This window comes from Artibeus jamaicensis, unplaced genomic scaffold (genome assembly GCF_021234435.1).
Source record: "Artibeus jamaicensis isolate MK-2021 breed Jamaican fruit bat unplaced genomic scaffold, CSHL_Jam_final scaffold_2172, whole genome shotgun sequence".
Taxonomy (NCBI): domain Eukaryota; kingdom Metazoa; phylum Chordata; class Mammalia; order Chiroptera; family Phyllostomidae; genus Artibeus; species Artibeus jamaicensis.
In genome coordinates, this window is record NW_026522031.1 from 2,047,701 (window position 1) to 2,072,835 (window position 25,135).

Below are 25,135 nucleotides of genomic sequence, written 5' to 3' on the forward strand. Positions count from 1 at the left end.
AATAAAGAACTTAAATTTAAGATCTAAGTCAGTATTAGGACAAAAACAATTTATCAAAAATTATGTATAGGGTATGAAAAAAATATATATATATCACTAAAATCAATAAAATGGAAGTCTTATAAGTTGGAGGACAACTCCAGGCAAGGCAAGTACTATGTATCTGTGACTAGTTTTGGCTCCAAAGGCCAAAATTTAAGTTAACTGTTGATAATTTATGGTAACCGTTGATAATTTATTTACTTACTTTCTTCCAGTCAATGCTAAATTTCCTCATATCTTACCTGATCCAGTCTCTTAAAAAACTGTCAACATACACAACCACTTTGATAAGGTAAAAACTCCACCTATCCAACATACACTATTAATACACTATTGATAAAATTAAATGATTGTTTTTTTTAATAGACTTCAGGAAGTTATATTTTCAAATAGGGAATAATGTCATTTAGCAGATACTTGAATTTCAGAGAAGCCCTTTAGAACATATGTGCCTAATAATCCTTCCTAAAATACTAGCTTACCCTTGTTCCTTATTTTAGAAACAGAACATTAGAGTTGACTCTTGAACAATGTGGGGTTTAGCAACACAGCTGAAACCGGCAAGCAACTTTTGATTTCCCCAAAAACCTAACCATAATGATCCCCTGGTATCTGTTGGAGATTGGTTTCAGGACCAATACTGTTTTCAACCCTCGGTTCACTGAATCATGGATGAAAATCTGGGGATATGGAGGGATGACTGTTTACTTATTGAAAAAAATTCGCATGTAAGTATGTCCAAATAGCTCAAATCCATGTTATTCAAGAGTCAACTGTATTCTTACCCTTTCAAAACTGCCTTTTCTTCAATTACATTAGAGTTGAGAGGAAAAAAATCTGTGTTGTGTGAATATGCTTTAAGCAATCACCAGCTCTTAAATTTATTTGATTATGGGAATTCTGTATCACATATCAATATATCTAAAAGGTGACATCAGATTTGGCTATGACTTCTATAAAGAAGAACACAGAAGAAGAGAGATACAACATACTCTTACCATTCGATTCCTGTCTTCCGAGGATGAAGATGATTTTCTCTCCCTCTGAGGTCCTGGAGACTTCTGTAACGCTTTCACATTAGTGAGTGAGCCAGGTAATGAGGCAGGAGGGGTGGCAGATAAACCTGTAGTTGATCCTAAGTTAGTGAGAGGAAAAATACACCCATTAAAGGAGAACAAGTATGTTACTTTATTGGGGGCAGAGGGTTGGGGGAGACTTAGACTTACTTAAAAAATGTGGTGCATGTTCAAGCATAGACCTTTTAGAAAGGAGAAGCCAAAAAGGGGCCTCAATTTGGTGATTAGCACTATAATTTCTTTTGGTTTTCTGGCCAATTTAATGACCTTTAAAACACCTGATTACAGATACACACTTTGCTTATTGGTGCATATCCTAAGGGAAAAAACCTCTCTAATATAAAAGATATATACTAAACAATACCCCCAAGGTTCTGTTTCTTTGATATAAAAAAAAAGCAAGATTAATTTAAAAGCCAATATGAAAAATAAGCTTTAAATTATTTTATGTTGCTTCAGCAGCCAATCAATATAAAAAAGATGGAAATCCCCAAATGGAAACATATCCTAAAAATGGCCTTAATGTTGAAAATTTAGTGCCTTTTTCATATAAGCCACTAAAATAAAAAAAATTCTACACCACATACTATACTACTTAAGAGTGTGAGGTACTGGTCAGTTTCATAAGTTCTGGAAGGCTTATTTTACTAAACAAAGGTTATTTGTTGCCTGCATTTAACATTACTATAAACAAAATTAGCAGGTTTCTCAAGACTCTGAAAAATCCCTGCCTTCACAAGTGAGAGCAAGGTCAAGTGACATGGCCTCTCAGCCAAGTTACTATAGATGCAAATATTCTGCCAGCCGACTGAGTCCAAGGGGTGCATTCTTTGCAAATGGACTCAGTTGGCAGGGCTGCACACCTTTCTGATAGGTACTTTTCCAAATGCTGGCTCAGTGGCAATAATTCTAAGGTCATGTACAGTAGCATCTGGTTTAGAGGGGTTCAAGGCAAGGATTCCTAATGGAGCCTGAATATAGACAGTTAGGTAGGACTGAGATGTCAAAAAATATCTGTACATACAGAACAAAAAGACTTCAAAAAAAACTTTGAAAAGATTTCTATTCTTGAAGGGGGGCAGTTACTATCTTTCAAAGAACAGGGATACCAATGGCAAAACTTAATGTTAAATCTGGTAAAAATTTTATCATTACTATGCTATCATATGGATTTTTGATAATCGTATGTAAATTTCTAAAAGAAAATGTTATCTGGAATGTCTATTAACAAGAGCACAATCCATTTCTGCCTTCCACTGATAATTTTTAACATCATAAAGCCTCAACTACTTGCCCAGGCTTCACAGTTCTGATCTACTTAGTACTGTACTGTTATTTCTTACAGGTGCTGTATGACTTCCAGACCATTCTATGGATTTCCTGAACAGCTGGGCTGAGAGCAAAAATCTGAACCACCACCACCACCACCACGTTTAGAGTAAGTGGCAGACACTAATTAGCAATAGCCAGTAAATTCTTTAAAACTATTTACAGCAAACTCCTGTCTGAATTTTGACTGAAGTTAAAAAAAATCAGTTTAACCACTGAAGTATGGCAAGATAAAATGACTGAAATTATACTGCTAGTTTTTTCCTCATATTAAGGTATAGCTAAAAGTTTCATTCCTCAAATTTTCTGAAGTATGCTAAAATGACCCAAATATATTTAAAAACTTTTTAAAGCTCCCTACCTTTAATACAATGTAAATATATCTTACTTAAAAAAATACTGCTGATATTACAGAAAAAACAAAGCCAAAAGTCTAGTAAAATGTCAATAAAAATTTCCATTTTCATTTTTACTTTTTAAAAATCGCAAAAATTAAAAACAAATATTAATAGTCATCAAAGTGACCACCTAAGAAGATTAAAATAAAAGCAATTCAAAGGACACCCCTCCCACATTATTTATTGCCACCCACTAAGTTTAAGACATTACAAAGACCAAAAAGTAATGTAACGAAAAAACAAGATGGAAATCTCAGACTTTTCTTGCCTTTAAAATTTATGACAGACAACATACAGAAAGCTTGTGGTCGTGAGTATGTGTGAGAAGCACATTCAGAGCATTCCAGCCAGGCCAAGCAGAAATCAGGTACTGAAAACTCTCACGCTTACAAACACACGCTGTGAGGGTGAAGCACAAACAGTATCTGTAGTTTATATTTAGTTTGCTTTGGGTGAAAACAAGAAAGAAGAGCCCAACTACCTCTGAACACTGGGCCAGGCTCAAAATCAAACACTATTTCACTGGGGACAGAATGTAGGAGGGGACTGGGAGTCCGGGATTGGTATTTCCGAAGACAGCGCATCAACTGGTTCAAAGGGGCTGTTAGAAGAGAAAGAGAGGGGCAGGCAAACACAGGAAGACAGACACAGAAGAAATGAAAGAAGTCACGGGGAATAAATGAGTCGAAGCCTGCTTCACAAAATAATTCTGGATGTTTAAAAAAACTGCTTATTTTCATAAAATCCCAATGATTTTTTAAAAAGTGACTCATAAAAAAGGACAAGAAATGCCACTTCATTTTAGGTACTAAGCAGGCTGTTTTTATGACTAAGTTAACTTTGTGGTGCTAAAATGATGGCAACATTTAAATGCTGGATGTATTGGGCAAAATTTTCAAAAGCCACAGCTACTAAGACATATGAAAGTCAAACTGGCAGCAACATTAATTGGAGGGTTCATGGAATAACAAACAAAAAAAAACACTTTTATAACTATCTGCTATAGTAAACACTATGCCTAGAGTATATAACGCAGGGTTATTACTTTGGTAGCTTCATAGGTACACAGAAACACAATATAAGACAGTTTATACATGTTTATTCAGTATAAAATATTCTTGAGACTGGGCTTAGACATTTTGAAGAGAATGCAGGTCACAGTGAAAGAGACCAACTCTAAGCAAGATAAGCAAGTATTGCAGGTCTTCCTTATTAGATAGAAGACAGCTGAAAAGGTAAGCATGGAGGATAATCTGGAAGAAAACTTTAAGATTCTTTCAAATACCATCTTTTAGAAAATGGTATGTGGGAGTAAATTCTTATTTAAAAAGTATTTTCTTAAACAATGCTTTCTTATGCCCTCTATTTTTACTGGGTCCTAGAGTGAATTTCAAATTCTTTAAGAAATCTCCATTTAATTTCTTATTTGCTTATTTTATTTACTGGACAAAAAAAGGCAACCGGGCTTTTCTATTAGGGGTTCATTCCATAAAATGTACATTTCAAACCCTTTTAGAAGATTGAAGGGAAGTAGTCGACAATATTTAACAAATTCAGAAGCTGTGACAGGCAGTCCAAGGGATTCTCCAAGAACTATTTAGGAAAATCAAGCTTTAATGGATTGATTCTAAGCACAACCTTTAAGTACTGGTAGAGGTTCCCTAGGAGAATTTTGCATCTTAATCTTTGGAGATGGTTTAAAATAAAAAAAGTGGGTAAAATAACTAAGAATATCTCCCTGATAAACTTTTAAAACCATAGGTAGTACATTTAAGACTCCTTTTTATTTCTGCATTTTCTCTACTCATGTTATAAAGAAATACTTTATTAGATAGAAATGATAAATACTAAAGAAAAAATTTGGTTTTTCTCTACACATTTTTCTCTGTGTCTGTTTCATGAAAGAAGCAAATATAAAAGAGACAAGCAGCAAAGCAGTTGCATTTTTCCCTGAGTTTTTAAAAACTAAAATCACCACTTACCTCCATCACTACGAAACCCTTGGTCTCTAATCAAGTCCTACAAATAAATAGTAATGTATATTTTATTCAAAGCATATGGTAAGAAAGTAATAAAAACGCTGAATTTTCCACTAAGTATTAACCAAAAGATTAATTCAAAATAACTGTCTTATAATTACTTCACAAAACAGGAAGAATATGGAATTAGCTTGTGAACATGATAAAACCAAGATCTGTGGCACTTGCCAATCAACCCAGTAGATTGAAGGGATTATCAGTCCTAATCAAATGCTGAAATCTATTTCAGGCCATTCAAAACCAATAGCTGTATCAATTCTTAAAAAAATTGTACTGGCACATATTAAGAGCCATAAAATGTTCATACCCTCTGGTAACTGTAATTCCACTTCTTGAAATTTTTCCCTAAGGAAATAATTCAGAAGAAAAAAATAATATGCACAAAGATGTTTAGTGCAGTAACATCTATCATACTAAAAAATCAGAAATAATCACTTCCTTCTAGGCTTATTGACATATTTTTAAAGTGTATTCTGATATATAAATTTAATGAGTATTATGCAGCAACTGAAATAATTATGAAGATGAAATCATGAAAACATGTTTGCAATATAATTAAAAAATACAAAATAAAAATACACTGATTACAATCATAAAAATGTGATGTGTAAAAATACACAAGGGAAAAAATAAAATGGCTCCAACAGGGTTTTGTTAAAATTTGTCTGTATTATTAAAATATGTTTTTTTTTACACAGGACAGTTTTGGGGTTGGGGGAAGAATCTTCTAGCAAGGCAATGTAATTTGGATCTTACTAGGCAGAACTTAATTAGTGTGTTTACCCAGTATAACTTAAATGTGAGGCACTGAATGGCCCCAAATGTCTCTAAATAGGCTCACAGGCTCTTTGCAAATAGGCAGCTTGTTGTTTATAAGCTAAAACAAAGAGTGAATTCTTTACAAGTGTATTTCTATCATGTTCAATGTATTACAGAAAGCTTTCAGCATTGTTTACAGATCAACAAATACACACATACCTGCAAACAAGGTGCTACGTGTTGGGGATTGTATGGCTACCAATAAACGAAGTCCTGGTGGTCTCACTAACTTTCTGTGTAAAGGTACTTCCATATTTCTGCACATATTGTTTCCATAACATGTGCCCCCTTTTCCAGAACCCCCAACTAGTGTACTTAATAAACTCCTACTTACTCATCTTTTATAATCTGCCTTAAATGTCATTCCTTCTCTGCTAAATATTCCTAGATCCAGCCAGGCAGAGTTTATCACTTGCTCCAGTAAAGTGTCTTTATATATATATGTGATTATTTATACATCTGATTCATCCATTAGATTATGACTTGTCTGAGGGTAAAGACTGCTAATTCATCCTTAATTCCCAATTCTGACACAGTGTGTATCCCAGAGTCAATATTGAATCTTGTTTACTGGAATAAGAAATGATAAATAATGGCTGAAATTGAATGAAATTATTGATACTGAACAAAAATGCCTAAAGGGTTTATATTTTATCTTACAATCAATGGGAAGTCAATGACAGCTTTGGAACAAGGGAAGAGATGATGATAGAGGTGTTATAAAAAATTAAGCTGGTAGCAGCATAAAGAATGGAAATGGAGAGGAAGAAATCAGTGGCAGGAAATCCATTTAGGACATTAATGCAGTAAGCAGTTCATATGAAGAAATTTGGGCCCACATGGTGGTGGTTGTTAACACATCTCAGATTCATGTTGAAAGGACAAGGTTAATACCTTATGACTCTCTGAATGGGGGAGAACGAAAATGCGATAAGAAGATGACAGTCCAAATGTTCAAGCCTAAGACAATAGAACAGTGGCAACAATAACAGTTAAAAGTGAAAACAGTGATTTTCAACCAGTGCGTCACAGGAATTTTTAAAGCATGCAATACCCGACTATTTAGTCAGGGGCACTGACCTCTTTTCTCTTAGACTGTCAAATAAAAAAAAGGACAACAGCCAACACAGTCTATTTTTTGGTGTGCCACAGAATTTAGTAATTAGTTTGTGTGCCATTAGATGAAAAAGACTGAAAATCACTGGTCTAACAAGACTGTTCTGAGCTCTCATCAGCGTTGAGCAATGTCCTGCAGAGCCAAGAGTCACCAGATTCAAATCCTGGTAAGAGCACATGCCAGGGTTGCAGGCCCAGTCCCAGTTGGGGGCATGAGAGACACAACTGATCAGTGTTTCCCTCCCACTCTTTCTCCCTCCCTTCCCCTCTCTGTGAAAATGAATAAACAAAATCTTTAAAAGAATGTTCCTTTTGAAAGTAAGATGAAGGTTACAATTTGAACATCTGATAACAGACCTAACCTGGAAATAAGATTTGATTTCTTATTTCACTATCTGTTTATTTTCATATTCCCCTTTCCCACATCTTTCTCCCTTTGTAGTCAGGTATAGCTGGATTAAGGAAGGCCTTATTACAGTTGAGAAAAATTAATATTAAGAAAAGGTCATTTAAAATACAGAAAAAAATCTCATAGTAAAAAGTGGAAAGCTTGATTTGGGAATTTATCATTAAATAAGGAAGTTTTTATTTTTTTAATGATTTTTAAAAAGATTTTATTTATTTATTTATTTTTAGAGAGGAAAGGAAGGAGAGGAGGAGAGAAATATCAATGTATGGTTGCCTCTTGTGTGTCCCCTGCTGGGAACTGGCCTGTAACTCAGGCATGTACCCTGACTGGGAATTGAACCGTGATCGTGTGGTTCGCAGGCCTGCGCTCAATCCACTGAGCTACACCAGCCAGGGAAGGAAGTTAAAATTTATAACAAAATCTAAGTTTTGATCTCAAAAATATGTTAATTTCTAGAATAAACACAGAAAGAATCAAGTTTTTGTTGGTCATAATACCAAATTTATGATAGCACAAATTGAAATTCTAAGTTTCAAACAGATCTTTTACATCACAATCATGTTAATAAATTTTAGAGGACTTTATCCTCTAAGGCCTCTACTGATCCTTTGATATTTAAATCATTCTCATTTGAAGAGTCAATTACATTTTAATTCTTATGGATTTTGTTTTCTGTTATTAACTGGACTAATTTCATTGTGCGTATTTCTCAATGGCTTTATATGATTTGAGTAGTTTTCCAAAGTAACTTTTTACAGTTTTCATAAAACCCTTCCATTTTTTTTTGCCAGATTTCCAATCCGTTCATATTATGTTTTCAATGAAATGTTCGATACTGATGTAAAAGGGCTGAAATGCAGGCTGGAATTAAATGGGAAGGGCTATTTGAGTAGAAACTAATATTAAAGTACCCTGTTAATTAGTGAACATTTTCCTATAAGGACAATTTTTGCTTCTCCACTCTACCTTGTAATTATGAAGACTCACATAAGGAATGACTGTATAATTAGAACTACCCATCTTCTAACACACACATAACCACCTCATTAACTCCAGGCCCCTGTTTACATGGGGAAACCATTTCAATTTCCTTTTTACATATAATTACCTTCCAGAGATTAAGGATAACCTATACTCTTTATTCTCATGCACAAGTGCTAGAAAACATAACACCTAATTCTAAGATCATTCTAAGGATCCCAGCTCAGCACAGCCCAGACAACAAGGGCACTTTAGCTATCGGGATGACTCAATGAAACGGACCAGTCCTTCTGGACTGATCCTGTGTGTTTCATCTTTTTTCTCATCGCTTTCTCTCTTTGTCTAATTAGGGACTGGCAAAGCACAGTGAGCTGGTCACCTGTACTTATAAATAAAATTGTAGTGGAATACAGCCATGCCCATTTGCTTATAAGGCATTATTTATGTCTACTTTCATACTACAATGGCAAAGTTCAATAGCTGTAATTAGAAATCATGACCCACAAGCTTACATTATTTATTATCTGGCCCTTTAAGGAAGAGTTTGTTGACCCCTGGTCTGTATTATGGGAAATTTCTATTGCTTTATTTTTTTTAAGACTTTTTTTTTTTGGTTAGAGGGAAAGGGATGGAGAAAGAGAGGGAAGGAAGCATCAGTGTATGGTTGCCTCTTGCGCACCCCCAACTGGGGACCTGGCCTGCAACCCGGGCATGTGCCCTGACTAGGAATTGAACTGAAGACCTTTTAGTTTGTGGGAGAATGCTCAACCTACTGAACCAAACCAACTAGGACCGCTTTTTAACTCTTTTACAGATACAGTTTTTTTGGATGACCTATTATGTGGTTAAGTCTAGGATAGGTGCCAAAGAACGTTTTTTGCTGTCTAGAAATTAAGATCTAAATGAAGAAGTGACACTAATGTACACAATTAAGTTACAGGGTGCAAGGTAAACTAAAAAATTAAAAAGAGTCACCAGTGAGAAGATGGCCAAAATAACTGAAGAGGTGAGATTACAATATATGATCAGGAGACCACAGATGTACTTTAAACAATGAATGAGTAAAACTGAATGACAAACTATATTTATAAAAATATGCCAAAATTCAAGAGGTGTATAGAGATGAAATACAACGGTCCATTCAAGACAGTAAAGAAGATATAGGTAGCTTTACATATCAAACACATAAAGTAATGATTAGTCACTAAGGGTTATTTAATTCAAACTTGTACTTTTAAGAAATGTAGGTGAAGATTTCAAATTGATTTAAAGAAAAAACCTGTAACTGTATTATTATTTTTTTCTTTACCATGAAATGGCCAAGTGGATTATCTGTTAAATAAATGAAGATAAGACATTTATAGATGGTGTCATAAGGAAAAACAGAATCAGAATAAGCCTGCAATTTGGCGCCAGTTACGCATTTAATGCCATTAGAGAAGATGACAAATCTTTTCTGATCTGTAGTTCATAAAAGTCTATCACACATAACTATGATTACTGAAAAATGGCACTTATTTCTGATTTATATTATAACTGTAGTAGAAAAATAAGTACACCTTAATTTTTTTTAGTTCTAACAATGCTTCATACTTACATCGATATTGACAGGTTCTATTGTGTTTATATGCACATTTGGAGCTGATGAAGACCGGTCTCGTTGTCCAAACTGATTTCGGTGATCTTCATCTGCTGGTCGGAAAGGCTGTGGAATTGGAATGGATTTTGAAGGAGACGGAGTGGTGAGGATTTGGGGCCTGGAAAAATCAAGTCATTGGAAGATGAGATTCAGAGCAATTTTATGGAAATAGCAATATAAAATATGGGTGATATAAAGATTCACTTGTTTTTGTTTTTTAAGATTTTATTTATTTATTTTTAGAGAGGGAAAGGGAGGGAGAAAGAAAGAGAAACATTAATGTGTGGTTGCCTCCTGAGCACCCCCTACTGGGGACTTGGACTACAACCCAGGCATGTGCCCTGACTGGGAATCCAACCAAGCAGTTCTTTGGTTCACAGGATGCCACTTGAAATACTGAGCCACACCAGCCGGGGCAAGATCCCCTTGTTTTCATATTCTCAAATAAAATGGTTAACCCAAAGCATTAAAAACCCAGCAGAAATGAATTTTTAAAGCATTAGTTAGAAAAACTAACATATACCTACAACTATTACTGACAAAGCTGCTTTGCTGAAGCAGACCCTCCAGGGACTATCATTGGTAAGAACACTGATTCTCATCCCGAAAACTCCAGGGAAATCTACAAACAGCTAGAAATTACCTGTGGTTAATGAGCTGGAGAAACTCTTGTCCTTTAAAGTTACACAGTTCTGGCCAAGATGGAGGCATAGGTAGATACACTTTGCCTCCTTGTACAATCAAAAAGACAACATCAAATTAAAAAAAAATAACTGCCAGAAAAATCGAACTGTAGTAAAGTCCAACACCCAAGGATTTAAAAAAGAAACATTCATTCAGACTAGTAGGAGCGGTGGGGAAGGCAGCTGGGGCAGAGAGGATGTGTAGCAAGGCAGTGGCTGGAGGACTAGATGGCCCCACATCTGCATGCGGATAAACCAGGAGGAACAACTGGGGAGCGAGACAGACCACACAACCAAGGGTCCCAGTGTGGGGAAAAAAAAGCCTCAAATCTTCTGGCTGTAAAAACCTGTGGGGGTTGTGGCAGTGGGAGAAACTCCCAGCTTCACAGAAGAATTTGTTGGAGAGAACCACACAGTCCTAGAACACAAACCCACCCACCTGTGAATCAGCACCAAAAGGTCCAATTTGCTTGTGGGTAGTGGGGAAAGTTATTGAAAGCCAGCCGAGAGCTGAGCAGTGGCACTGTTCCCTCTCGGACTCCTCCCCCACATACGGCGCCACAAAGCAGCAACACGGGTTGTCCCACCCTAAGGCTCTATCCCTTACACTGTAACAGGCGTGCAGAGACAAAGAAATGTGGCCCAAATGAAAGGACAGATCAAAGCTCCAAAAATAAAACTAAGCAATGAAGAGAGAGCCAACCTATCAGAAGCACAGTTTAATACACTGATAATCAGGATGTTCTCAGAAATGGTTGAGTATGTTAGAAAAATAGAGGATAAAGTGAAGACTCTGCAAAGTAAAATAAAAAAGAATATACAGGGAACCAACAATGAAGTGGAAAAAAACAGGACTCAAACCAACAGTTTGGAGAAAGAAGAAATAAACATTCAAACAGAACAGAATGCAGAAACAAGAATTCAAAAAAATGAGGAGAAGCTTAGGAACCTCTGGACAATTTTAAACATTCCAACATCTGAATCATAAGGGTGCCGGAAGGAGAAGAGGAAGAGCAAGAAGTTGAAAACTTATTTGAACAAATAATGAAGGAGAACTTCCCTAATCTAATGAAGGAAATAGAGTTCCACAAAATCCAGGAAGCCCAGAGTCCTAAAGAAGTTGGACCCAAGGAAGCACACACAGAGGGATATCATAATTACAAGACCCAAGATTAAAAATAAGGAGAAAATCTTAAAAGCAACAAGAGACAAGAAGACAGTTACCTACAAGGGCGTGTCCATAAGACTATCAACTGATTTCTCAAAAGAAACCTTACAGGCCAGAAGGGGCTAGAAAGAAGTGTTTAAACTCATTAAGGCAAGGACCTAAATCCAAGATAACTCTATCCAGCAAAGCTATCATTTAGAATGGAAGGGCAGATGAAGTGCTTCCCAGATAAGGTCAAATTAAAGAAGTTTATCATAATCGAGCCCTTATATTATGTGAAATGGTAAAGGGACTTATCTAAGAAAACGATGATCAAAACTACGAACAATAAAATGACAACCAAACCACTGGACCAAAACCAAAACCAAAACCAACTAAGCAAATAAGGATAGGAACAGAATCACAGAAATGGAGATCACATGCAGGGTTAACAGCGGGCAAGGGTTGGGGGAGCCCGGGGGAAAAGGTATAGGGAATAAGAAGCATAAATGGTAGGTACAAAATAGACATGGAGAAGTTAAGAATAGTACAGGAAATGGAGAAGCTAAAGAACTCATATGTACAACCCATGGACGTGAACTAAAGGAGGGGGAATGCTGGTGGGTGGGAGAGGGGCTTCAGGGAGGAGGGGAATAAAGGAGAAGAAAAAAATGGGACAACTGTAATAGCATAATCAATAAAATATATATAAAAATGCTATTTTATAGGCTGATTTGAAATCTCAAGGCAGTAGCATACTTTAAGGCAGGAATTAAAGGCACAAGAAGTTTGAATTAATTATAAGATAGTCTAGATTAATATAATTGACTTGGTGTAGGCCTAAGTGACAGCAACTCATTTTTGGAACTGGCTAAATGAACACAGCAGTATATAGTGCATACCAAATCAGAAGTATGTATGTAAAAAACACTGGTCCAGAAGTAAGAAAAACAATAACTGGATTTAATCTGAGAAATATTATCATATCTAAAGAAAAAATAGATATATTAGACAAAAAGGATACATGATTATTACACAAGTCAGAAAGAGTATAATTTGGTAGCTGGTATCAAACACCACCCAGGGCAAGGTATGCATTGTTCCATAAAGTCAATTTATCTAGCCTTGAGGACAAGTGTATTATAATTTTGGAGAATACTTCAAGTTATTATATTCTAACTTCATTAAACATTTGAACCATGGCCTAATTCCACGCTTAATAGAAACAACCTTTTGATTATAATTTGGCTTCTGATATTTTCCAAAAGCAGTGTGAGTGCTGTCCCATCCAACACAAGAACTTCAGTGTACACAACGGGACTATTTCTCACTGCAATGAATTACCTGTTATTCTGAATTAGTGTTTTCCAATTCTGGTTAATGTACACTGTATGTCCCTGACTCTCACCATTTCTGGAAAATGATAAAATTGTTTCCATGATGGCAAGTCTTTACTCAGACCAAGGCAATTTATATCCTGTGGGGTTAGTAGTCAGCAAACTGGCTTTCTCCTCATGAAATTTCTACCTATCTAAGCTGCACAACTCTTTTAAACAGCATTAAATTAAAAATAAAAAAATTTGTAACCTATGACACTCTTCAGCAAATTACCAATTAGTTTAAGTCTTGTTTTTAATCTAGAATATTAACAGTTTTGTGGCAAAGTCACTACTTATGTTTAGCAATATGCAAATTTTGAAATGCCAACCTTTGATAAATTTATATATTCTATAGCATTTTTTAAAGGTAGAAATGTAGGTAGGTACCTCTGTTTATCCAAACTGGGCAATGTATCACTTCTCCCGGTTGCATTCTATTATTATATGTGTTTCATATATGATTGTTATCAGATTAACAAAATGCAAAAGAATTTTGATAAGAACAGGATGGGCGTTTGTCTTTCACAGGTACACATACACATTTGTGACAGGAAAGCATCAGGAAAACAAAAGTTTGAACATCTTTCTATCATTTGCTCAGGACTAGAATCTATGAATAAAGTATGGCATAGGTGAATAGTTTCCTAATTTAAATTTAGCATTCCCATCACTGGTAGGCAAATGTCCTGATCATTACCACTATAAACCTTCAGAGAGGCCAAGCTAATTTGATTATAGTGTTCTGTAACTCTGCTCACAGAACTGGTATCTGCCATTAGAAAGGCATCATAGTCTATACAATCTGTCAGGAGTAAATGTCATAATTAAAGGATTAATTAAAAAAAAAAAAACCAAAAACATTTTCACTTGGTCTCCTAAGAAATATACTCTGCACACAAATAATGATAAGAGAGTGTAAGAATAAGATGACTCCATCAGAGTGGGTAACTGTTAAAACCTGTCAAGAGAACACAGGGGTTGCATTTTCTAGCTGGTCCAAAATAGGTAAATACATCTACACCTTAATACAAAAGTTTTTTGCTCAATTTTCTAGCCTATGCATCCTCCAGAAAGGTTGGTTTAATAAAAATTAAGCATCTACTGGGAGTATCAATTTTTTTTTATCTCTCTGGGTAGAAGAAATAGCATTACATTGTGAAGAGTGAGAGGAAGTAGGGTTAAAACTGACATTAAATATTTCTGATCTTAACTAATTATCTCTAGAATTGTCTAGAACAGAATGCTGTGTAGTGACTTTTTAACTGTATGCCTCAAGATATAGTATAATTTATGCTTCCTCAAATCTCACAGGGAAAGAGTAAGCAGACCTGTATAAGAAATGGTCCAAAGCAAACTAGTATTGGGTTGACCAAAAGGTCTGTTTAGATTTTCCCATAAAATAAAAAACATATTTTTCATTTTCACCAGCAACTTTATTGATTTGGATATTTTGCGTACGTTGGCTATCTCCTGCTATTGGCTTCTAGTAGGTAAAGGCCAGGGGTGCCACTAAATATCTTCCAGTGCATAAGGACAGCCACACAGCAGAGTTATTTGGCCAAAATGTCAAAAGAAACTTCATGAACCACTTTTGACATGTTTGATCAGTCACAGTACCTTCTCTATACACTACACAAATTATTTTTTGCACTTCAGTTGTGTTTTTATCTTTCTTGAAATAATAAAGCATAATATGCCAAAAATTATGAAGATGAAGGAAAATATGCGCATTTCCCTTCATCTTCAATATTAAAGTGGCTACATAAAAATTCACCAATTTTGACTTTTTTCCACATCTGACAGGTAATGTGCTGATGTTGTACCAAGGTTTGTGGGAGGCACATGTCACACATGAGCATGAACACCCAATCATCATACTTATGAACTACAAAAGGATCTTGATGTTTTATTTTTTATTTATTTATTTTTAATAAAAAAAATACATGTTTCTTATTTTATTATTTTTTTATTGGTTTTATTTATTTATCCTTAGAGGGGAAGAGAAGGAGAGAGGGAGAGAAACATCAATGTAGGGTTGCCTTTTGTGCATCCCCTGCTGGGAACTGGCCTGCAGGGAACCGGCCTGCAACCCAGGCATGTGCCCTGACTGGGAATCGAACCACGATAGTCTGGTTCGCAGGCCCGCGCTCAATCCACTGAGCTACACCAGCCAGGGCTTGATGTTTTATTTTTTGAAACGCATGCTGATATGACAGCTTCCACAATACAATTTAACAACATTGTTTTGAATGAAATTAAAGACAACTAAGCACTACTACAACCATTGTATGGGAAAAAACCTAAATGAACTTTTTGGCCAACCCAATATCTTCTATATTAATTATCATCTCTTTTTCCCCCCTCATATGACACTTGAATATGTAGATAACTTTGTATCATCTTTAAAGTGAGTTCTCTCCTTTATCTACTATAACTGATCAATAATATTAATTTTTTTCTTTTACACTTTATGAAATTCATTGCTTCTGCCTGCTGCTACCCCTCCAGTTAAGTCTTCATTGTTCCTCACTGTCTTCACAACCAACAGACTCTGAGTTGGCCTTCTTTACCACAGACATTTTTCTATCAATCTAACTGTGTATTAGTATTAAGGAATTCTTTAAAACTATTTTCATCAGGTTAGTACTCTGCTCAAAACCTTTTATTCTTTTCTCCCCTCTCACGCCAAGTGTAAACTCCTGTCTAAATTCCCAGACTCTCCATAATCTACTCTCACACACGCTCCTTCTTGACTTAGTCTCTCTCTACTATCTCCTAAATATACCACTGCCATTCCCTTTATTTATGCTATTTCTCCTCCCTCCTCCACCTTCCAATCCCCATGCTTTTATTTCCTAGCTCATTCGGTTTTAGAATTCTTTTAAGGTCCAATTAAAATCCTACTTTCTTCATTAAGTTTTTTTGACTACTCTTGCTCCCTTATCCTCTGCTCTGTGAACATGGCAGTATTTGTCCTTATAACTTAAGTTTAAAATACCATGTCATAAACTATAAAATTTAATTATGTATCATTTTAAAATTTTTTGCCACTGTCTCCTGTTAATGCTACTTTTCTAAATGAAGTCATGCACTTCTATATCTAGGACTCACTCAGTTATCTGTTGCTTGATTTTTTTGAGACTAGTCCTGAAACAGTCTATGTCAGTTTCAATCCCAAGTATCTGTACCAAATGCATGTTAACTATCTGACTGGTGTAATAAAATAAGTTATCTGGAAAAAAGTCCCTCTTTAACAATCCCAATGCTAATAAAAAAAGTTTAAAGTAACCAAATATCCAAAAGAAACCAGCTCAAATAGCATTTCACTGAATAGCAGGAGTCAAATCATACCCAATAGAATCGGAGGGGGGTACGGAAGGGGATGATCCGGATGCAAGGGAAGTTTCTGCTAAGGAGGCCTCCTCCTGTGGTATTGGATGGTGTTCAAAAAACTTGGAGACAAACAGCAAACTGTGAGGCAGAAAGAAAAACAAAACAAAACAAACCTAACTTGTGCAAAACCCAGAAGCTTCATACATCAGAATACATTATAGAGTTAACAAAAATATCTGAAATCAAATTCCATTTTTAGAAATGACTGTTAATTCAATTAGTTATATTTTTATCTAGAGGCTTATTTTTAAAATTATATTGTATTTTCAAAGGCAAGCTCAGAATCTAAAACTAAATGTTCTATACAGCAAATTTCTATATATCGGAGGGGAAAAATCATGCTTCATAGTTAAGGAATTAGAAGAAAATGTAACTATTGCAAAGTTAGATCACACCATTATAATATACTTTAAAATACAGAGTTGAGTTCTATTTGCTCAAGTGATCAGGAAAAGTAGTAAGACCTCAGCAGCAGCAACAGCACACAAAAATATTAAAAGACTTAGTTTAATCTATTAGAGAAACTAGCATAAAAAGCAAAGAGAAACTTTAGAAAGAGATACACTGGGTACAAAGTTTTTATATCTTACTTTTAAACAAACTGGGGGTGCAGGTGGGGTTAAAGGAGAGAGGGAGACAAGGAGGGGAGAGAAAGAGAGAGAGAGAGAGAAACACAATTTACAAAATAGATGACAGAATCAGATCCCTTTATCTGTGGTCCAAAAATATTTGTTAACTTAACTAAAACAACACCTCTCCTCCCAAAAACTATCTAAAAGTGATTTCTATGAGCAAGGGATCCTTATTAATTACAAGAGAATATAAAACATTAAAAAACCATGTAGCTGAATCAGAAGTACATTTTGGAGTCAAGTACAGGTTATATTACATAGTACTTTCTAGACACACTTTAAAAGAAAATTCCCTGTAACAACTCTACTGGACAGAACCCCCCACCCCCAAACTCTAAGACACACTAATTTCACATTCAGAAAAATTAAATGTAAAATGGTAGATAGAAATTTTTTTGATTACTTACTCAAGTTGGTCATAATTAACACACATCAGTGGAACCTCGGTACTACAACGCTGGTGAAATTTATAACCACATGTTTGACAACGGAAACCCTGGAAAAGCAGCTTTCGGCAAAAGTCACAAAATGCTAAGGTGAAAAATGTTTTCCGTACCTGCAAAACATCACGGGAGATGTAAAAAACTCACAAGAAACTTTTAAGAAATCAACTTATTTATTCTCTGGTTTAAAATAAATCTTTCATATGTTTATGTCATGAGAACTGCCTTACACACTACAATATTAAAATGAAAATCAGTAGGTTCAAGCTAGTAGAGAGATTGTATGTATTATCTCCTACCCAATATCCAATTAAAAAACTCAAAGTCTTGATGAGAAATGAATGAAGGACAGGAAACTAATTTCAAGCTTGACTAGATAACAGTAAAAGCAGAGACTTGACAAGAGGAGGGACTAGAAGTAAAAGGAAGGTACAATATAATAACTACAAAGAAAGGAGTTACGGGATATATACTGGTGTTAAGCGAATAAAAAACAAAAGTATGCTAATACTATTCAAAGTCACAAAGGCATCCAACAGGGGAGCCTCAAAAATCCCAAAATAAAAAAAAAACACATTGGAGGAAGGAAGGAAGAGGAAAGGTTATAATGTCACAAATGAGCTAATTTCCAATGGAATCAATAACAAGTAAATGATGTTTAAAGTTGATAAAGCAAGAAATTGTGGCTTAATAATCACAGAAAAGGCTTAAAACAGAAACCATTAAAAGTTAAGAGTGATTTCCACTGGAGATTGGCATTAGAGGCTAGCAAGAGATGGTGGAACAGATTATTTTTAATTATAAGCCCCTCTGCACTACTTTTAAAACTATATACATTTGATTAAAATGTAAATATACTTTCATTAAAATGTAAAAACAATTATTTAGAAAAAAAACTATCTGTAACTGTATGAAAAGCACAACAATCTGACCTAAACTTACTAAGAGCCAGAAAAAATCACCTCAAGGACAATGTGAACAGCTTTCGACAAATTCTCGTTCTGTTAAGAGTAGAAAGCACCTGATGCGTCTGAACACTCCTCTATGAGAAACTTAAAAAAGATACATGAGGCAGATGGTCTACAACAGCGATTTTCAACTTTTTCATCTCATGGCACACATAAACAAATTACTTAAATTATATGGCACACCAAAAAATTTATCTTTTTGCCAATTTGACAGAAAAAAAGGTGCATTTTGGTTCATTCACACTGGATGGCTATTGTGTTGGCTGCTGTCATTTTTTAATTGACAGTTGAAGGGAAGAGGTCAGTGCCCCTGACTAAATAGTCAGGTAATGCATGTTTTAAAAATTCAGGTGGCATAGTGGTTGAAAATCGCTGATCTACACACACAACATGGGTCACATAAATAGAACTGTGCTAAGGAGGCTGTATTTTTTTTTTAAGGGAGGCTCTACCTTGATAACTACCAAAGCTAGAAATTGTTTAAAAAATAGTTATCTATGTAAATAATAAGCAGAAAGTATAAGAAGGATAAGCAAATACCAAAATGTTAAAAATGGCTATTTCAGAGTGGTGAGTATGGATGACTTCTGTTTTGTCCTTTATTCTTTGCTGAATATTCTCAATTCACCTCAGTTTTTCGGAGTTTTAATCAAAAACCGTAATAAAAATACATTTTACGTTATGACCTAAGACACATCTGTATTCATGTAACAATACTTACTCTAACTACATGTAACTGTATTTTGCCGTGTATAATGTGCTGCCATATATAATACACACCCACATTTTTGGCCTGAACTTGCAGGGGAAAAAAATCTTCACTTTAATTTTTTTAATTTAATTTTTTACTTATTTATATTTAGGTACTTGTTTTTTTGCATTACAAAAGAACTTTAGCATTTATTTTTGAACATACTATGGTACAAGAAATTTTATGTAACAAATAATTACAAAACAGAAGATCAGGTATTTCAGGTACTATGCACATGCAATGTGCACCCTTATTTTTCCTTCAAAAATTTGGGCAAAAAAGTACACATTATACATGGCAAAAAATGGCAAATGCTTTTCATGAGCCATTAAGTTGATCTCAACACCCAAAGTTTACCAAATTCTTCTCAATAAACTCATATTTAACAGGATAAAATTTAAAAATGTTTCATCAAGAAAATGGTATCTTGGTATATATATCATCCATTTTGGCTTTTGAGAACATTTAGGTGATTTTTAAAATGGCTCTTGTTTTCTTCATTTGTTTCCTATTATCACTTTCTAGGGGACATAAAAAAGCAACCACTTGTCTTTAGTTTTGTTCTTTTTCCACTTGTCTCTGGATATACAAGAAATCAGAAGATTTTTTACATTTATGTGACCACTATTTACCAAAGTCAGCAACAGTTTACATTGCTAGTGTAAATTCAGGAAATGGGGCATACAAAAAGATAAAAACTTTTGCACAGGAATCAGCATTTTATAGTCATCTGATCCTCTTTGCTAACCACTCACACCTTCACTCTCCTGACAATCTGTTGAGTATCATAAAACCCTAATTTCTCTTCCTGTGTTAATTGACTCAATTGCAGTCTTTCTTCCCGTCACTAACTTATACTTGAAAACTATGGGTAACTGGTTGTTTGTACATGTAAAGGAGAATAAAGAGAGAGAGAGAGATAAGGAAAGAGGGGAGAAGGGAGGGGAGCAGAAAGAGGAGAGTAATTAAGAGGAGAAAACCTGGGTATGCCCTTGAGTGTATATTACCAGTAACATATGGGGGGGCCACAAAAAATAGGTTTACAGTTGTGAATACCTGAAAGAGAGAGTTTATTCTTTTATTATTATTTATTAATTACTGTATTATTTTCCATATGAACAACTGTAAACCTACTTTTGCCGTACTTTATATTTTTGAGTATACCTTTGTCAATAAAGGTGAGCGATAGAAGATGTATCTTTTCCTTTGGTTCACAATTTAGGTTTATTCTGAATTTGAGCATCTCAAGACATGGATGGTAAACTAACAGGAGATGAAGACCAGACAGTTTGCATGCATCCATTTGTAAAGTGTGGGCTGTCTGAAGGAAGACATTAACCTGAGTGCCTATAGAAAAAGGGAAGGGCTAGACAAATGTCATCTCTTTCAAATTTTTGTTTCCCAACCTTGCCTGTCTCCTTTCACCCTACCAGTTCTCAAGGACTCCTGGGACGTAGGGAAGTAGAGAAGGGACTGCTTTTATAACAGACTCTGAAACCGTAAGGCATCAGCAGCATTCCTTGAGTAGCCAGCAAAATCCAGCAGAGATGCGGAGAGAAACTCTTTCCCTTTCTAAGCATCAAGTACAGGTTTTAACTCTTGCATCTACAGGATATGCAGAGCAGTTGTTCTAAAACACTTACCTAATCACACTTCTCCCCTGCTTACAATCATTCAATTTCCAATTATTTTACAGAAAAATGCAAATCATTAATATGGCTTAAAAGGGCTCCCCTGAGCTGGAATCTGCTTACTCTGCCCATAACTCTTGCAATCCTGTAACATCCCCCTCCCTTAACTTTGTACCACCCGTTCTGAATATTTTTTTAAAACTCAAAGAGCAACCTGTTTTCTTGCTATTTACTCTGCCTTGAGCACTCTTTCCTTCACTTTCATCTGCTCCTCTCATCCATTACTTAGGTTACTTTTCCTCTGGGAAACCTTCCTGACTCCTCAAAGCATCTCTACTTTGTGTATCTATAGCACTTTACACATACACAGTAATTATATGTGTTTATGACGTTTTCTTATTAAGTCATTTGTCTCTAATCTAAGGCCAGGATACTGTTTTTCTTATTCATTGTTATATTCCTAGATCAGACATGGTGTTGGCAAAAGGAAGATTTTCCATAAATATTTACTGGCAGGTCTCCCACTATGCTGAAAAGATTTCCACACTCCGGGCTAACCTGCAGTTTGCTTTCATTGCACTGTTATGGCAAGGACCTTCCTGGGGCACTATTTTAACACAATTTCCCAGCTGGCAACTTAGGTCTTCTTTCACCTTCCCATATCCAATTTCTAGCTAAGAATAATTAAACAGTAGTAATCACTATGAAATGTAAGAACAACTGTTTTTGGATTCCCAAACACTTACCACTTGAAATTCTATATTGAATTAAGAAAAATCTCAATAGTAATGAACTTCCCAGTTCATTATTACAAAACTGTTTGCTATACAGTAAATCTTACTGATATTAGGTATATTTTACACTTGTTCAAAAGATGCCTTAATTATCGAAACACTTAATTTCATTATTTACCGCTAATTGAGCACCTAAAGCACAATCCCCCAAGGAAATCATCTCATCAATTGTCTGCTTTAAGAGACCAGCTGTACTAACCACTAAGGCACATAGGAAAACACTTGACACAAAAAATGTAGCATTAACTATCCATCTAGAAAAAAATAAACTATGGCTAAAATTCCAAAATAAACTATGGCTAAAATTCCATATACATGGTCCAGCACAAATAATGCCCCCTTTTTATTACAGAATCTTTTATTACAAAATCATAAGCATGTAATTCTGTAACATATCACACTCAAGCACACCATATGACATTTTAGGTAAAATGTTCAAATTAAAGCTATAAATTATTATACCCATATTATTACCCTACCAACTACACTCAAGCAGACATTACTTCTGCTGGACCCTGTATATACAGATAAGAAATTCATTTCTGTTTTATAGACCATTCTAATCCTGCATTTGCCTACCCTTTTAGAGGATAGAATCTCAAGTTCTGGGAACTGCGTCCTCATCTATAAGGCAGAGAAACCTCACTCTTCAGGCTTCATGCTGGTGACACCTAGTTTAGGCTAGGTTCTAGCAAATGCAGAAACCAAAGGGAGATGTCCTCATGGAGAGTTCTAAAGTCTTCTTTCAGTCCTCAAGAAGAGCTGTTTCATTCCATTAACAAATCTTTCAGAAAAATTTACGCAAGTATGTCAAGATGTATGCAGAAAGATCCTATTTAGCCCTGTATATAATAGATTTTCAAAAAATCTAAATGTCTATTAATAGAGGGATGATTAAATGTACTGAATTTATACTATTCTTATAGGTTAGTATGCAATCATAAAAATAAAGCTAGGGGTACTATCAAAAGATATCCATGATGTACTGTTGATTTTTTTGAAAGGTAGAGAATATCACAAAGAACAAGAAAGACTCCATATTTAGTTTAAGAATAGGAAAGAAATGGAAAATAATGAAAAAAGGGGAATGGAGAAGAAAAGAGAAAGGAAAAAACCTTAGGCTCACAGATATAAGTATATATGTTCGTATACACAGAAACAGACTGGAAGACTATACAATAATTGATTAATACTAGTTTATCTCTAACATGGTATTTTCATTTTTACTTGATATACTTCACATTTTTTAATTTTCTTATAATAATAGGAGTGTATTGCTTTTTTCAAATTTGAAAGAAAGTATACTGATTAAAGTAAAATTCTTTAGTTTAAATTCCAGTTTTTAAAAGAACAGAACTGATTCTTAATTTAGGTAAAATATCAATTCCCAAATTATTCATCCATATTTCTTATTTCCTACATAAAAATTCATTCACAAGAACATAAACATTTTTGACATTTCAAAAAAAATGTAAAGGTACATACAAAGTTGTGTGTTGTAAGCGGAACATTCTCCAATACTTCCACATGCAATTCCTCTCCAGTAAGCCAGGAGATATCAGTGTCCCAGCCAATTGGCTTCTTCTCTCTGAAAAGTGCAGACAGAAGCCTTTCTTGGTAATCATACCTAAAAATCTTCATATACCTCATGCTGAAGATATGAAAATTGGTTATTGAGGGGCTAGTAATGGTGAGAGAAGTTTGGCTCCCTGGTCTTCCATCATTAGAATTTTAAATGGCAATAAATTAATTTTTAAGTTTACCCCAAATAAATGTATCACTCTTGGACAAACAGCAGGGTAAAGAGATGTACTCTTTTCTTCAAATCAGCTCCAGAAAAGATCTACAACAGCAGAAAATGGATTGTTCCTGGCATCCAAAAAAAAAGAGAGAGAATAAAAAAGAAAAAAAATCACAGGTACGGATATATCTATCCAAAGAAAAAGAGTGTCAAGGGATGACATGCCCTGAAAAGAGTAATTTTTAAAATGGGATTCAAAACTGGGAGGAGGGTATCTTGGCATGATTTTAGATGCTTTCTGAAAAAAAAATAGTTCAATATAAAATGTTCATTGATAAGCCTTTGTGAAACTATGAGTTTGTACTAGAAATAGGAGAGCAGTGACGACTCCACTATTCAAATGAGTCACATTCTAAATGGTTTAAAAATTGTAAGAATCATGAATTCCAAGTCAAGTCATTTGATCAGAGCAACACTATGGTCACACACAAAATATCTAATACTAAGTCTTCGAAGAGTTAAGTATAAGATTTCTTAATACTGTTTTCTAAAGTTGATTTTCCCAAGGTTTAGATAAAGATCTTAGAGAAAACCCCAAAGTTCAATGTCTGAGTTTTCTTCCAAAAAAACTTCACACACACACAGACCGTACCCATCCTGAATCCTGTAAACAGCGCAGCACTCTGGGATCAGACCTCTCATCATCAGGGCCTTCTTCAGACTGTCCCGGACGGTGACTCCACACCTTGCAGGTACCTACGGTATCACAAATGTATACGAGGAAAAGAAAAAAAAAATGCTTTTCACATCATTTAAAAAAATCAATAACTTTACAATATATCAATATTAATCAATATATCAATAAAATAAATAGCTTCATAATATAATACCTTGACTGTCACATGAATTACTGTGTCAGATATATCATTTCTACAGCTAACTTAATATGGGAGATTATGACAAATTTTATTATTCACCAGCTTAAAACAAATTTTACTTTATTAAAATTATAAAATATTTAAACATATAAAAGAGAACAGAAAATATAATAGATCCCTATGTACCTATGGCTGAAGAAAAATAGATGCCAACATTTAAAGCAAAATCAATTTTAATCCAACATTGTTCAAAGCTAAAAACTGTTTAATCCTTCAATCACACTGATGGTCCTTAGGAGATGTTTTACTGATCCCTAAATGTAGGAAAAAGAAAACGCTTGTCTTAATGCGTATAATTGATATTTGTTGTTTAGTTGCCTAGCACCCCCATATCCTCACAGAATCTGCCCTTTCCTAAAAAATTCACGTGGTACTGAAGAGGATCTCAATCAAGCATCATTACTCTTCTGGCTACATGTGACATAAGCTGGCTAATCAGTGTTCCACATCTGTGGCAATAGCAACTGACCCAACACTAGATATATGACCCCAAAACTACTTATAGATAGACAAGTGGTTGAAAGACTTCTAGCACAGTTACAGCATGACAAGCAGATGGAATCTGGAGTCCCCAGGGGCCACCTTTTCCACTGCACTGAGAAATCTCGTTACAGAATGAGGCTGACCTGGGGAGAAGTAGAGAGATGCAAGTGGTGAAGAGGGAAGGGCCACTGGAAAGAGAGATAAAAAGGATCTTTCCATATATTTGAAATAATCCCTATTTTGACCTTTACCCTATGTCCCCAACTGGCAGCGAATAATTTATACCTGAAAGAGAACTGACAAA

At 35.0% G+C, this 25,135-nt stretch overlaps 1 protein-coding gene and 1 non-coding gene across 4 annotated transcripts in view; both read right to left on the bottom strand.

Annotated features, from left to right (window-relative positions):
* The window catches only part of BRAF (B-Raf proto-oncogene, serine/threonine kinase), a 119,887-nt gene that overhangs the window by 44,329 nt on the left and 50,423 nt on the right, over positions 1-25,135 (bottom strand). For 2 of the 3 annotated variants that reach the window (XM_037138857.2, XM_037138869.2), the window contains exons 4-10: positions 24,063-24,166; positions 23,155-23,257; positions 17,490-17,638; positions 16,409-16,528; positions 9,807-9,966; positions 4,828-4,864; positions 1,041-1,177 (exon numbers count right to left, since the gene is read on the bottom strand). In XM_037138857.2, the coding sequence (XP_036994752.1) occupies positions 1,041-1,177; positions 4,828-4,864; positions 9,807-9,966; positions 16,409-16,528; positions 17,490-17,638; positions 23,155-23,257; positions 24,063-24,166 (810 nt within the window). Of the gene's footprint in view, positions 1-1,040; positions 1,178-3,326; positions 3,447-4,827; positions 4,865-9,806; positions 9,967-16,408; positions 16,529-17,489; positions 17,639-23,154; positions 23,258-24,062; positions 24,167-25,135 lie in introns of all 3 variants that reach the window. The other variant, XM_037138880.2, reaches the window with a different exon arrangement.
* LOC119044636 (small nucleolar RNA U13) lies at positions 14,851-14,954 on the bottom strand. Its single transcript, XR_005081652.1, has one exon. It is a non-coding gene; the product is annotated as a small nucleolar RNA U13 (small nucleolar RNA).